This window comes from Chelmon rostratus, chromosome 12, assembly GCF_017976325.1.
Source record: "Chelmon rostratus isolate fCheRos1 chromosome 12, fCheRos1.pri, whole genome shotgun sequence".
Taxonomy (NCBI): domain Eukaryota; kingdom Metazoa; phylum Chordata; class Actinopteri; order Chaetodontiformes; family Chaetodontidae; genus Chelmon; species Chelmon rostratus.
This window is the reverse complement of record NC_055669.1, coordinates 3,601,121-3,614,148: the sequence shown is the minus strand read 5'-3', so window position 1 is coordinate 3,614,148 and position 13,028 is coordinate 3,601,121. Positions and strand designations below refer to the sequence as shown.

Below are 13,028 nucleotides of genomic sequence, written 5' to 3'. Positions count from 1 at the left end.
TACAATCTAATTATTTAACTAAATCATTTCCAGGTCTCCCAGATTTTACTTTTGGGTTTTTGGTGTCCAATGAAATCACAACAGGTGAAAAGATGAGAAGACATTGATTAGTTGCTTTGATTCTCAACCAACCTATAGATACATGAGTGGTGTCATCATATTTTGTGTATTGGAAAAAAAAAGACCATGCTGCTGAAGAAAACATTTCTTAAAATACAATTCTTCATTAACAGTAAAAAATGCGTTTGGCAATTCAACACACATTTTTAGACTTTTATTTATGTAATTGTACTGTTCATTTCTTTATTTCTTCTTTATCCTTTTATTAGTGTAACCATTTTTTTCTCAATTTATTTTAAAAATGTATTGATGTGTTTAATTCATTGAAGAAATAAGTCAAGTTCTCTGTAATTATGAACCACCAGAGCCTTTGTCAATGAAAAGTCAAGAAGCTGTTTCAGATGCACATAAATTTATTCTACTGACCTAAAAACACATTTAGGGAGACACTGTAACACAAGCAACACGTGCCTCAGAAACAATCAGTTTAGAGGGAACTTCACTCTTCATCATGTCCTTTCTGAAACAAAAGAAAGAAAATACAATATAAATAGTCAGATGTGTTTTCAACCCTTGTGTCATCACGGATTGATCCAGTATCCCCTTATTATTTGACCTTTATACCCCTCAGAGGAGCATTCTCAATGTAAAAATAATAGCCAGTAACCTCCAACAAGACAACTGATAAATCAGTGGAAGACCAGCACCTCATTGTTATGCAGTATTCTGTATGAACAAGATAATTGGCACGACTAGGTATAATTTCTTTCTGTGTGAGGAGACAAGAAATTATAGGAGAATTTCCTCATTTTTTAATGTATGCACAGTATGTCGACACTGACCTTTGACCCCACATCACGGCTCTTGGCACGTAGCTTGTTGACCTGAGACTCAGCAATGTCAGCTCTCTCTTCAGCTTCATCAAGTTCATGCTGAAGCTTACGTAACTTGGTAAGATTATTGTTGGCCTGTTCCTCCTGTACAGAAACAGAAACACCATATATTATATCTGATTAGACAATGATTAGTTTCTCTGGTGAGATCAAAGTTTGCCAATTGAATTTCTGATACTTACAGACTCCTCTGCAGACCTCTTATAGGATTTAACCTTTAGCTGCAGCTTGTCCACCAAATCTTGAAGACGTGCTAGATTTTTACGGTCTTCTTCTGTCTAAATCATGCAAAAACAACATGAAACAAAAATGAATTAAAAATACATTTTTTAATTAAATATAATTAAATTTTTTAATTTGACTTTGATCAAAGGTTATTTGGCCAAATCTGATTATTTGAGCTTATCAAGATGAGCAGTGTAAAAATGCAGCCAGATTTGGTAATAGTTACCTGATAGGTAAGCTCCTTGATACGTCTTTCATACTTTCGTACTCCTTTTACAGCATCACTGGCCTTTTTTTGTTCATTTTCTACCTCATTTTCAAGTTCCCTGACCTGCAGGATGAAGGATGTAGTGACAAAAAAGTCAGCCAATACTTCTATACATCACACAGAGCAACTTCTTATTTTGCATGTTTAAATGATGCAAGGAGCCAAAGAGCCAACTTATACTGACCCTGGCCTCGAGCTTCTGCAGCTGCTTCTTGCCTCCCTTCATGGCGATCTGTTCAGCTTCATCCAGACGGTGCTGCAGATCTTTGATGGTTTGCTCCATGTTCTTCTTCATGCGCTCCAGGTGAGCGCTGGTGTCCTGCTCTTTCTTCAGCTCCTCTGCCATCATGGCAGCATCAGTAATGGCCTTCTTGGCCTTTTCCTCTGCGTTTCTGCACTCCTGCACTGCTTCCTCCACTTCAGTCTGAAGCTGGGATGTATCAGCCTCCAGCTTCTTCTTTTGGTTTATCAGGCTGGTGTTCTAGTTTAACATTAATAGAGTAGAATTTGAACTTGAAAACAGTGAATGTAAAACAAGCATGTTAGAATGTATTGATAATGTATCTTACCTGTGAGTGGAGCAGCTGCACCCTCTCACTAACATCCATCAGCTCTTGCTCAGCAAGTTTGCGACTTCTCTCAGTTTGCTCCAGAGCAGCCCTGAGCTCCTCCACTTCAGCCTGAAGCAGGTTGTTGCGTCTCTCAACAATGGCAATGTTTTCCTTCAAATCGTCATTGGCTCGCAGAGAGTCATCAAGCTGGAGCTGAGCATCCTGGAGGAGTGCCATATTTATTGTAAAGCAAGCAAAATGATAACACAATATGTCCAGGGAGTCCTTTTCAAAGTAAAATACATGCCTTTAGATGTGAATGAACAGCCTTAAGTTGTTTCTGGGCCTCAGCTGCCTGCCTGTTGGCCTGGCTCAGCTGGATCTCCATCTCATTGAGGTCTCCCTCCATTTTCTTCTTTAGACGGAGGGCCTCATTCCTGCTGCGAGTCTCAGCCTCAAGAGAGCTCTGAAGAGTATCCACAGTTCGCTGTTGGTTTCTCTTCGCTTGCTCCATCTCTTCATCTTTCTCGGCCAGCTTGCGCTCAATATCAGCCTTAACCTGGTTGAATTCAAGCTGGACTCTGAGAATCTTCCCTTCCTCGTGCTCCAGTGAGGCCTGTCAAGAAATATAGGTTGAAAATCAAATATTTGACTTGTTATTGCTAATTACCAAAAAAATCAAGAAGTCCAACATTGCAACTTTCAACATACCTCTGCTTCCTCCAGGGCTGTTTGTATCTCAGACTTCTCTTGTTCCAACTGTTTTCGAATCTTCTCAAGCTCATGAATACTCTTTCCACCCTCACCAATTTGTTCAGTGAGGTCAGATATTTCCTCTGAGAAACAAAGTGTAACATTGTAAGTGTCTTAGTCATAAGAGTAAATTCTGCAATAGAGGTGTAAGCTGGTGCCACCCTTACCCTGGAGATTCTTATTCTCTCTCTTCATGGTCTCCAGATGTTCCAGAGATTCTTCATAGGAATTCTTCAGTTTGAAGAGCTCAGTGCTCAGTGACCTGGCTTCCTTCTGAGAGCTCTCCAGCTCAGTCTGAGACTCCTCGTACCTCTGTTTCCATTCTGCCAAAATCTGAGAGACAGTTCACATTTTAGATCAAGGAAATATGTCTGTTTACAGGTCATTATATATTAATTCTTCATCTGAAAGGGCAAAAAATTGCCATACAGTATGTGTTATAATTTCAATTATTCAACCTTGTCAAAGTTTCTTTGCTTCTTGTCCAGAGCAGCAGCAGCAGCATTAGACCTCTCCACATCCACCATGAGATCTTCAATCTCATTCTGCAGCCTGTGTTTGGTCTTCTCCAGAGAGGAACATTTAGCATTCACTGCTTCAACAGCCTCTTCAGCCTCCTGCAGACGCTGAGCCAGCTTCTTCCTGGATTATGATTTAATTCATTATAAATTAGTTTCTTTTAAGATTTTAAATTAGAGTTGAATGAGTTTGAATGAAAATATATTTTACTCACTTGGCCTCCTCCAGTTCCTCAGTTCTATGGATGGCATCAGTTTCGTACTTAGTTCTCCACTGAGCCACCTCAGAGTTGGCCTTGGACATGCCGCGCTGCAGTTCAGCCTTTGCCTCCTGCTCCTCCTCATACTGCTCCCTGAGCAGGTCGCAGTCATGGCGAGCAGACTGCACTGCATGGGCTAATGCATTCTTGGCCTGAAATGAAAGCATATCTTAATGCTTCTCATGCACTAACATTTATTCTGTTCAAAATGAGGCCTCACAGCTGTTTGTGTGCTACCTTTATTTCCTCTTCCAGTTGTCTTTTAAGGTCTTCAATTTGTTGAGTGTTGGATTGTTTTCCTCTGGTGAGTTGAGACACAAGGGAATCCTTTTCCTCAAGTTGCCTTGCAAGTTCACCTAATTTGAAGAATAGAATGAGTACTTCATAACGTCCCAAACAAAGCACAGCGTTCAAGTCAAATGCCTACCATTCTCAGTTTGAAGCTTTGCTTTCTGCATGCTGAAGTCATTGATGGTACGCTGTCCCTCTTCTGACTTTGTTTTATATTCATTCATCTGGTCCTCCAGAGACCTGCACATTTTCTCCAAATTATTCTGAAAACAAGGAGCATTAACAGTGTCACATAAACTGTTCTAAAATTAATTTCGTCTTAAACTAACAAAGTAAAATATTAATGGAAACATACAACAGATAAAAGTGATTTACCTTTGTTTTCACAATATGTTCCATATTGGAGATCACATCATCCAGCTCCAGTCTGAGCTCACTCTTCTCCTTCTCCAGTTTCTGCTTGACTCTCTGCAGGTTGTCAATCTGCTCTCCCAGGTCAGCAACACTGTCAGCTTGTTTCTTCCTCAGTGTGGCAGTGGTGGCTTCATGCTGCAGAGTGGACTCTTCAAGGTCTCTGCGGAGTTTCTGGAACTCAGCCTCCCTCTTCTTGTTCATCTCAATCTGGGCAGCTGTTGCTCCGCCAGCCTCCTCCAGCCTCTCACTGATCTCCTCCATCTCTCTGGACAAGTCTGCTCTCTGCTTCTCCACCTTGGCTCGAGCAGCTCGCTCTGCTTCAAGCTCTTCCTCCAGCTCCTCAATGCGGGCCTACACCAAAATCAAAGTGAATTTCTGCATTGAATGGCTATGAATTGAAATGAATGAATCACCAGATGTCACATCACTGGACAAGCCAATTTACTTTCTTTATCTTTTAAATATTACCTGCAACTCCTTCAGTTTCTTCTGGAGCTGGGCACTCATTGCTTGTTCGTCCTCTATTTTGCCACTGAGTTGGCTGATTTCAAAATCTTTCCTGTGCATAAAAAAAATGTAAAATGTACCAACTACCACACAATTTCAAGTACATTTGAGCTTTTGCTAATGCACTTTTAACGTTACTTTTTCAGCCTCTCTTCAAGTTGCTGCTTGTCATTTTCCAGGTCCATGATACTCTCTTGAGCTAACTTCAGGTCTCCCTCAAGCTTGCGCTTTGCTCTCTCAAGGTCCATACGTACTTTCTTCTCTTGCTCAAGGGATCCTTCAAGCTGTGGGCAGAAATATTATACAATTTTCTTTTTCACCTCTTTATTATTTGTTTTATACAAATTCACCTGATTTTGTCAATTCTTACATCATCCACTTGCTGCTCCAGCTTAACCTTGGCCTTGGTCAGAGTGTTGACTTTGTCTTCTTCACTCTGCAGATCATCCAGCGTTTGCTGATGAGCTTCCTGTAAGGCTTTCTTTTCCTTGGTCAGCTTGGCGATGATTTCTTCCAAAGCAGCCATCTCCTCAGTCAGGTTCTTGACCTGTGGCCAGTGGAAATTTTTAGAATGGACTTCAACATAAATGTTAATTCGGGACACACAGAGTAATTTCACAGTGATTGTTGTTTGTGGTACCTTGTTCTCAGTGGCATGTTTTTCTTTCTCCACTTTAGCCAGAGTCAACTCTAAGTCATCAATGTCTTTCTTCAGCTCTGAACACTCATCCTCCAGCTTCCTCTTCTTAGCAGTTAGTTCAGCATTCATCTCCTCCTCGTCCTCCAGTCTTTCTGTCAGCTCTTTAATTTTTGCCTCCAGCTGAATCTTGCTCTTGATCAGGCCCTCACATCTTTCTTCAGCATCACAGAGATTATCTTGCTCCTGTTATTAAAACCATAAAGCATGTCATATAGCAAAAGTAGTCCTGGTTTGATGTTGATATTAATTGTAATGCTGTAAGAATCAGTGTTTAAACATACAGATTGAACTTGGAGCTGCAGGTCATTTTTCTCTTGGAGAAGAGTGACCATTTTTTCTTCGAGTTCCTTCCTGCGGGCTTCAGATTTTGCAAAAGCCTCTTTGAGTTTGCCAAACTCTTCTTTCATGTTGGCCATCTCCTTCTCAGTTTCTGCTGACTTCAACAGAGGTTTAATCTTGAAATACATCTTCATCCAGGGCCAATTCTTGACCCCCATGAAGGCACGGATGTTCCACTGGATCACAAGTAGTGCATCCCTGTGAAAATTCATTCATAAAAATATTGAGGAGAGCAATACAAGTAATTATTTCCTTGACAATTTAAATAATGGCATGCTATATAATGAGCCCATTATTGTGGTGTACGTGTTATTTCATTGAAATGAATCCTTTTCTCCTCTTTAGGCATTGGATTTATTAGTGCATATACCTTCGTTCAACAATCTTCTGGAATTCAATTCTTGCCAGAACACCTCGTGACCTTGCCTGAATCCTTGTGATGATTAGAGCTAAACGGTCATCTCGCATCTCCTCGAGTAGACCAAGTAGCCCAGCTTTGAAGAACACCTGATTTTTGCATACAGATGAGATCGTCAGTGGCATGTACAAGATGCCCACATTGAAGGCGGGTGTGTGTGTGTGTACGTTGTGTGTTATCACATAGAGAGTAATATTGTGAATGAAAGTAGAAGTAGCTGAAACAAATGATGCCCAATTTTTGTCCATACTTTAAGAACCGTATTCAATGGAAAACCACATTGACCTAAAATGTAGTGTCACTGCGCAGTTCCTTATCACACTGAGGCAGAAATATAAATGCTTAATACTACATATGCCAGAATGTATTTCACCAATTCACTTACCTTAGTGTGGCCCAATTTGTATTGGTTGTGGTCAATATCCAGAGAACCCAACAGTTTCTCTGAAGCTTTCTTGTTATCGATGAATTGTCCCTCAGGGATGGCACTTGGGTTCAAAATGCGGTATCTTTGTAATGATGATAAAAGATCATTTCAGTTTAATTTCAGGTTTTGTGAAATATCATTCCCAAAACACACTAGCTTTCCAAAAGTATTGGATCACCTGCCAATGTCACATCCCATTCTTAATCTATAGGGATTAGTATGATGTTGGTCCACCATTTGGAGCTGTCACAGCTTCAACTCTTCTCGGAAGGCTTTCCACAAGTTTTAGGAGTGTGTTTCTGGGAATGTTTGACCGTTCTTCCAGAATCGCATTTCCGTCACACACTGATGTTGGACAAGAAGGCCTGGCTCTCAGTCTCCACTCTAATTCATTTCAAAGATGTTCTATCAGGTTGAGGTACAGGCCAGTCAAGTTCATCCACACCAAAACTCTCTCATCCGTGTATTAAAGCACCTTGCTTCATGCACTAGTTCACAGTCATGTTGGAACAGGAAGGGGCCATCCCCAAACTGTTCCCACAAAGTTGGGAGCATGGAATTGTCCAAAATCTCTTGGTATGCTGAAGCATTCAGAGTTCCTTTCACTGGAACTAAGGGGCCAAGCCCAGCTCCTGAAAAACAACTCCACACCATAATCCCCCTTCCACCAAACTTAACGCTTGGCACAATGCAGTCAGACAAGTACCGTTCTCCTGGAAACCACCAAACCCAAACTCGTCCATCAGATCCCTAGATGGTGAAGCACGATTTGCACTCCAGAGAGCACGTCCAGAGTCCAGTGGCTGCATGCTTGACACCACTGCATCCAATGCTTTGCATTGAACTTGGTGATGTATGGCTTGGATGGAAACCCATTCCATGAAGCTCTAGAGCACTGTTCTTAAACCATCTGAAGGCTGCATGAAGTTTGGAGGTGTATAGCAAATGACTCTGCAGGAAGTTTGCGACTTCTGCCCACTAAGCGCCTCAGCATCCGCTGATCCCGCTCCGTCATTTTACGTGGCCTGCCACTTTATAGCTGGGTTGCTGTCGTTCCCAATCGCTTCCACTTTGTTATAATACCACTGACAGTTGACTGTGGAATATTTCGGAGCGAGGAAATTTCAAGACTGGACTTGTTGACAGGTGGCATACTATCACAGTACCACGCTGGAATTCACTGAGCTCCTGAGAGTGACCCATTCTTTCACAAATGTTTGTAGAAACAATCTGCATGCCTTGGTGTTTGATTTTATACACCTGTGGCCATGGAAGTGATTGGAACACCTGATTTCAATTATTTGGATGGGTGAGTGAATACTTTTGGCAATATAGTGTATGCCCAGCGAAATAACTATCACTAAAAATATAGTAAAATGCATTGATGGTAGACAAATGAAAAGAAAAAAGTTCAGTGGAGAAACATAAGTAATCCATACAGGACATAAAGATTCACTGAATGGATTAATGAGTACAAAAATGATGTCAATCATGTGTTGTGACCTTCACAATCACCAAAGAGCAATCCATTTTAACATCTATTCGAGATTTTGGAGCAACTTGTTAGACAGTGCTCTTCACCACATCATCAAAACACTTGTGTGTGGAGTGTGAATATCTTATACTAGAATGGTGTTAATCCCTCCAGCAGAGTGCCAGAAACTTGGAGAATCTATGACAGTTCACCTTGAAGCTGCTCTGGTTGTCCACCTTCAAAGAGACTTAATATTTTTTCCTTTATGTGCCACCCATCTGTATAACTGACAGATACCTCTGTTTGAAATCTCCGTAGAGGATCCTGTTAGGGAAGCCCTTTCTGCAGATCCTGATGCCTTCCAGCACACCGTTACAGCGCAGCTGGTGCATCACCAGAGGATTCTCCATGGCCCCAGGAGTCTTGGTCTCATTGGGGATGATGCAGCGTACAAAATGGGGGTGAGTAGACCTCAAGTTGGTCATCAGCTTGTTCAGGTTCTCCTGTGAGTGCACCAGAGAGGACAGAATTGATTGCCAGTTGCTGTAATAACAACACCTTTATGAATATAAACAATATAGTGCCATATGGTTGAGGATGCTGTGTTTCTCTTACCCTGTGCAAGGCTGACACAGTTTGGAAGGATGAACCTTTCTTCTTGGAACCACCTTTGCCCTTCCCACCAGTCTCTTGAACTAAATATAATATTTATCATTAGACTTTCAAAATCAAAATATATCGAAGATATGTTTTTAGATTATTCTAAACAGCACAAGTGACACACAAAAAAGTAAATGAAGAGTGGTTCCTTTGAAGTTTTGCATTTATATTCAAAACTTCTTCATTCCTCATTTCAATCTTCCACATGATAGATTGATAAATATTTTTAAACTCAGATGCTTGTTCCCTTTTAAATACAAACCTGAATCTGCTCCAGCATAATTTGCAAAGAGAGTTGCGAGCAGCTTCAGAGTAGATTTTTGATATAGTCCTACAACGGTCTCATTCAGAGGATCCTTGTTCTTCACCAGCCAGTTGTTGATATTATAATCAACAGTTCCAGCGTAGTGCATCAGGGCAAAATGGGCCTCTGGTTTTCCTTTGACAATTCTAGGCTTCTGGAAGTTGTTTGATTTCCCCAGATGGTTGTCATAGAGCTTAGCCTTAAAGGTGGCATCAGAGGCTTTGGGAAACATGCACTCTTCTTCAAGGATGGACATGATACCCAAGGGCTGTCGAAATCATTACGGTATAAAGACAAATGTCATGGCAGTTTTTAAAAGTGGAATGAACAATGCAGTAACATATTTAAATGACAATGTCCTAATACAGTAGTTTATGGTACTTCATAACTCACCTTTTCAATCAGGTCAATACAGGCCTGCAAGTCCATACCAAAATCAATGAAAGTCCACTCAATGCCCTCTTTCTTGTACTCTTCCTGCTCCAGCACAAACATGTGGTGGTTGAAAAACTGTTGCAGTTTTTCATTGGTGAAGTTGATGCACAGCTGCTCAAAGGTGTTGAACTGTAATGAAATAGTCCACAGTACAATCAGGCTAAATAATTTCTCCAAAGAATACTTCATATAGATTACATGCTCTTTTCAAACTCACATCAAAGATCTCAAATCCAGCGATGTCCAGCACACCAATGAAATACTGGCGGGGTTGCTTGGTGTCCAGGGAGTGGTTTATTCTTACCACCATCCATAGAAACATCTTCTCGTACACTGACTTAGACAGTGCGCCAACAGCATAGTACACCTTGGGACGAAGATTATTAGAAATATCTTTAAAACTGAACTTTCTGTATATCAAACTATCCTCCAAAGGTTCCCTACAACTCATTACCTGAGCGACATTTTGTCCCTTGGTGACCCACTCATTTCCGACTTTGACTCTTGGGTGACAGAGACCTTTGATGAGGTCAGCAGAGTTCAGGCCCATCAGATAAGCTACTTTGTCAGCAACTGTTGAGAAGTTTTGGTGTTAATTCATCAAGGTCATCACTACCTTTTAATGTTTTCATCAGTCTTTTATCTCTGTCTGTCTCTGTCTCTAGTTTCTTTTCCAAAACCCTCTTACCCTCAGTGCCATCAGCCTCTGCCTGCTCCTCTCGCTGCTTCTGCTTAAACTTCATGTTGCCATGATGCATGATGGCACCGGTCAACTTGTAAATGCCATTCTTCTCCTCTTGAGTGAAGCCCAGCACATCGAATGCTTCCTGAAAATGATAATGCATGATCAAAAATGCATTTCTGGCATTGTAAAAGTTGATTCCAAGTTCATTTTTGACTGGGATTTGAGGATTTGGCTCACATCAGTGGCCATCAGCTCTTCAGAATCATTGATGGATGTTACTGTTGTCTCTCCTTGGGAGATGAAGGCGTAGTCATAGGGGTTGTTGGTGATAAGCAACATTTCTAAAGAGGGAATGGAAAACATTTGCTATGAAATATCTCACTGTGTTTAAATACAGAAGTAATTATCATTGTTGACGGATCTTGAGATTTGCAGAAATCAGATATATACCCAGAAGTTCAGGCTTTGCCTGAGACAGGATCTGGTAGAAAATGTGGTAGTCCCTCTCAGCTTTGAGCTGGTAGGTCACACGTGACTTCTCCAAAAGATCTGTTGGAGAAATCAGTTGTCATTGTCCTATATTGATGAGTTCCGAGGTGATACCTTCAAATTTGTCACATAAACCATGTTACTTACAAGTTTCAATATCAGCAGACGCCAGCTTTCCTCGGTTATCGAAGTGAATGCGGATAAATTTACCCTGAGAGCATGAAAACACTTCTTATAGTCCAGTTTATTCACTCAATTTACAAATTGCTATTTGCAGTACCGCACTCACAAATCTGGAAGAGTTGTCATTCCTGATGGTCTTGGCATTCCCAAAGGCCTCCAGAGCAGGGTTAGCCTGAATGATTTGGTCCTCCAGGGTACCCTGAATTTGTTGAACAAAGACATAACTTCAGGCTCAGTGCCAAGTATGTAAAACTCAAAAAAACCTTTTAGAAATGATCTTTTAGTGTAATTGCGCTTCACAAGTGATACTTTGTGAAATATTCAGAAATATATTCTGTAACACAGACCTTCTTTTCAGCAGCTGGATCTTTCTTCCCACTTGGGACAGCCGCAATGCTGGCAAAGTACTGAATGACACGCTTGGTGTTGACAGTCTTTCCAGCACCGGATTCTCCACTGAGTTGAACAGAGACAGAAAGTTTTAGGCCAAGATCTATGACCCATAACTACTGAAGAGGTTTTTGTTGGCTGTGTGACTTACGTGATAAGGATTGACTGGTTTTCTCTGTCTGTCAACGTGAGAGATTTTTCAAATTATCGGTAAAAAATGCAATGTCATCATAATTGAATATTTAAACAAGATGAAAGCTAAAGTAGATAATTCACCTGACAGCATGTACTGGTAGGCATTGTCAGAGATGGAGAAGATATGAGGAGGAGCTTCACTTCTCTTCTTTCCTCTATAGGCAACAACCACTTCTTGGTTGTAGACTGGCAGCCACTTGTAGGGGTTGACGGTCACACAGAACAGCCCAGAGTAGGTCTGCCATAATGAGGGATAGAGGATAGTGGGTTGAGATGATGAGGTCTCTCATGAGGAATGAGGAAATGTACCAATTAGGCAGTTGTCTTACATAGATCATCCATGCTGCATAACGCTCTTTGAGGTTAAACAACACGGCGGGCTCATGGAGGAAGGTAAACATCGCCATGTCCTCAATTTTATCAAACTTTGGAGGATTTTGAGGATGGATATCACTCTCCTTCACTGTCACACTCTGCAAAAGAAAATGATACATTTTATGGTCACACTGACCAAAACCTGACCAAATGCTGATGTAGAAATATGTGATCTCCTGCAGAACCTAAAATGTATCTACCTTTCCAAATTCAGTGTTAACAGTGACTTTGTCACCATCGCGACTGGTAATGGAAGCTTTGACGTACTCAACCTCTGGGTCAGGAACAAAGCACTCCTTCTTCATGTCGAAGGGACGAGTTTGAGCTTCCAGACGCTCCTTATCTGATTTTCTCAGATAAGAAGCAGCAGCCCCAAACTCTTTCATGGCAGCATCACCCATTTTTAAACCTGTTACAGATTCACAAAACAGGGCTTGTGTCAAAACTTGTCTTGCATTCGAGTACATTAGCCATCAGGTTACCACATGTGCAACAATGACAAGGTAGATAGTGCAATGGCAGTATTTTGCAATTGCCCTTGATCTATTAACCATGTGCAAAAACTGTACACAAAAAGCATATATTTACTCTCAGTCCTGACTTAAGTTGAGGATGTTATAGTTGTGATTTAAGACTTTTCAGATTCAGATCAAAAGTGGCTTTTACCGAGGGTGGGTTTGGAGTTCAAACAAGACTAGGGTGAGTCAAGGTCTGTGCTGTTCAAACCCAGCAACAAAGCAAAACATTATTTCATTGTAAAAAACATGCTGTACATGTGAAGCATATCACTAAACTTGACCCCAAAACCTGTTACGGCTAAGTCAACACATTTGTCACATTTCTGTTCCATAGTACTGAGTCTTGCTTACCTCACGCTCCACCTTTAATCAAGTGAAGTGTTGAGCTCTGTAGCTGACAGCAGCCCTCCCTCCATTAATAAAGGCTGTTTATCCACCAAATATGGGATGAATTTTTGGAGAAAGGTTGCACATCAAAAAGCGTTCTCATAATTGGGCAGAATATACTGCTGCTATTTGTTGCTTTCACCTTGTGACAAACAAGGCGAGGACGGTGCATGGTACAAAGAAAGGGGAGGGCAAGAGGTGGTGATCAGGGACAAGCTTGATATCAAGTGACTCATTTTCTTCATTTAAATCGCAACTGGTCATTTTACATATATTTTTTGCCAGCTGCTGAGTTGCTTCAATTAGATC

The 13,028-nt window shown here is 41.1% G+C and overlaps 1 protein-coding gene across 1 annotated transcript; it reads right to left on the bottom strand.

The window, feature by feature from the left end:
* Positions 1-455: 455 nt before the first annotated feature.
* On the bottom strand, positions 456-12,801 carry LOC121614452 (myosin-7-like). The gene is made up of 38 exons (XM_041948318.1): positions 12,684-12,801; positions 12,015-12,223; positions 11,769-11,912; positions 11,521-11,677; positions 11,396-11,423; positions 11,202-11,310; positions 10,961-11,053; positions 10,819-10,882; positions 10,633-10,731; positions 10,420-10,523; positions 10,186-10,324; positions 9,952-10,070; positions 9,715-9,864; positions 9,456-9,626; positions 9,021-9,330; positions 8,714-8,793; positions 8,396-8,601; positions 6,583-6,706; positions 6,150-6,286; positions 5,722-5,977; positions 5,381-5,623; positions 5,111-5,287; positions 4,879-5,024; positions 4,702-4,792; positions 4,195-4,584; positions 3,956-4,082; positions 3,766-3,884; positions 3,484-3,680; positions 3,209-3,392; positions 2,918-3,083; positions 2,709-2,833; positions 2,305-2,613; positions 2,016-2,219; positions 1,631-1,927; positions 1,405-1,509; positions 1,136-1,231; positions 903-1,037; positions 456-580 (listed from the first exon to the last, which is right to left on the bottom strand). Exons 2-38 carry the CDS (start codon positions 12,213-12,215, stop codon positions 560-562), a joined length of 5,823 nt encoding a protein of 1,940 aa, XP_041804252.1. The 5' UTR covers positions 12,216-12,223; positions 12,684-12,801; the 3' UTR covers positions 456-559.
* Positions 12,802-13,028: the final 227 nt, after the last annotated feature.

What these genes read in the sequence shown, in the direction of transcription:
- LOC121614452 (XM_041948318.1), bottom strand. Translation starts at nt 12,215, where the DNA reads ATGGGTGATGCTGCCATGAAAGAGTTTGGGGCTGCTGCTTCTTATCTG. An exon ending in ATCCAGCTGCTGAAAAGAAG is followed by an intron (nt 11,054 to 11,201) that starts GTCTGTGTTACA and finishes CAACAAATTCAG; the next exon opens with GGTACCCTGGAGGACCAAAT. An exon ending in TTATGCTGGAGCAGATTCAG is followed by an intron (nt 8,794 to 9,020) that starts GTTTGTATTTAA and finishes TATTATATTTAG; the next exon opens with TTCAAGAGACTGGTGGGAAG.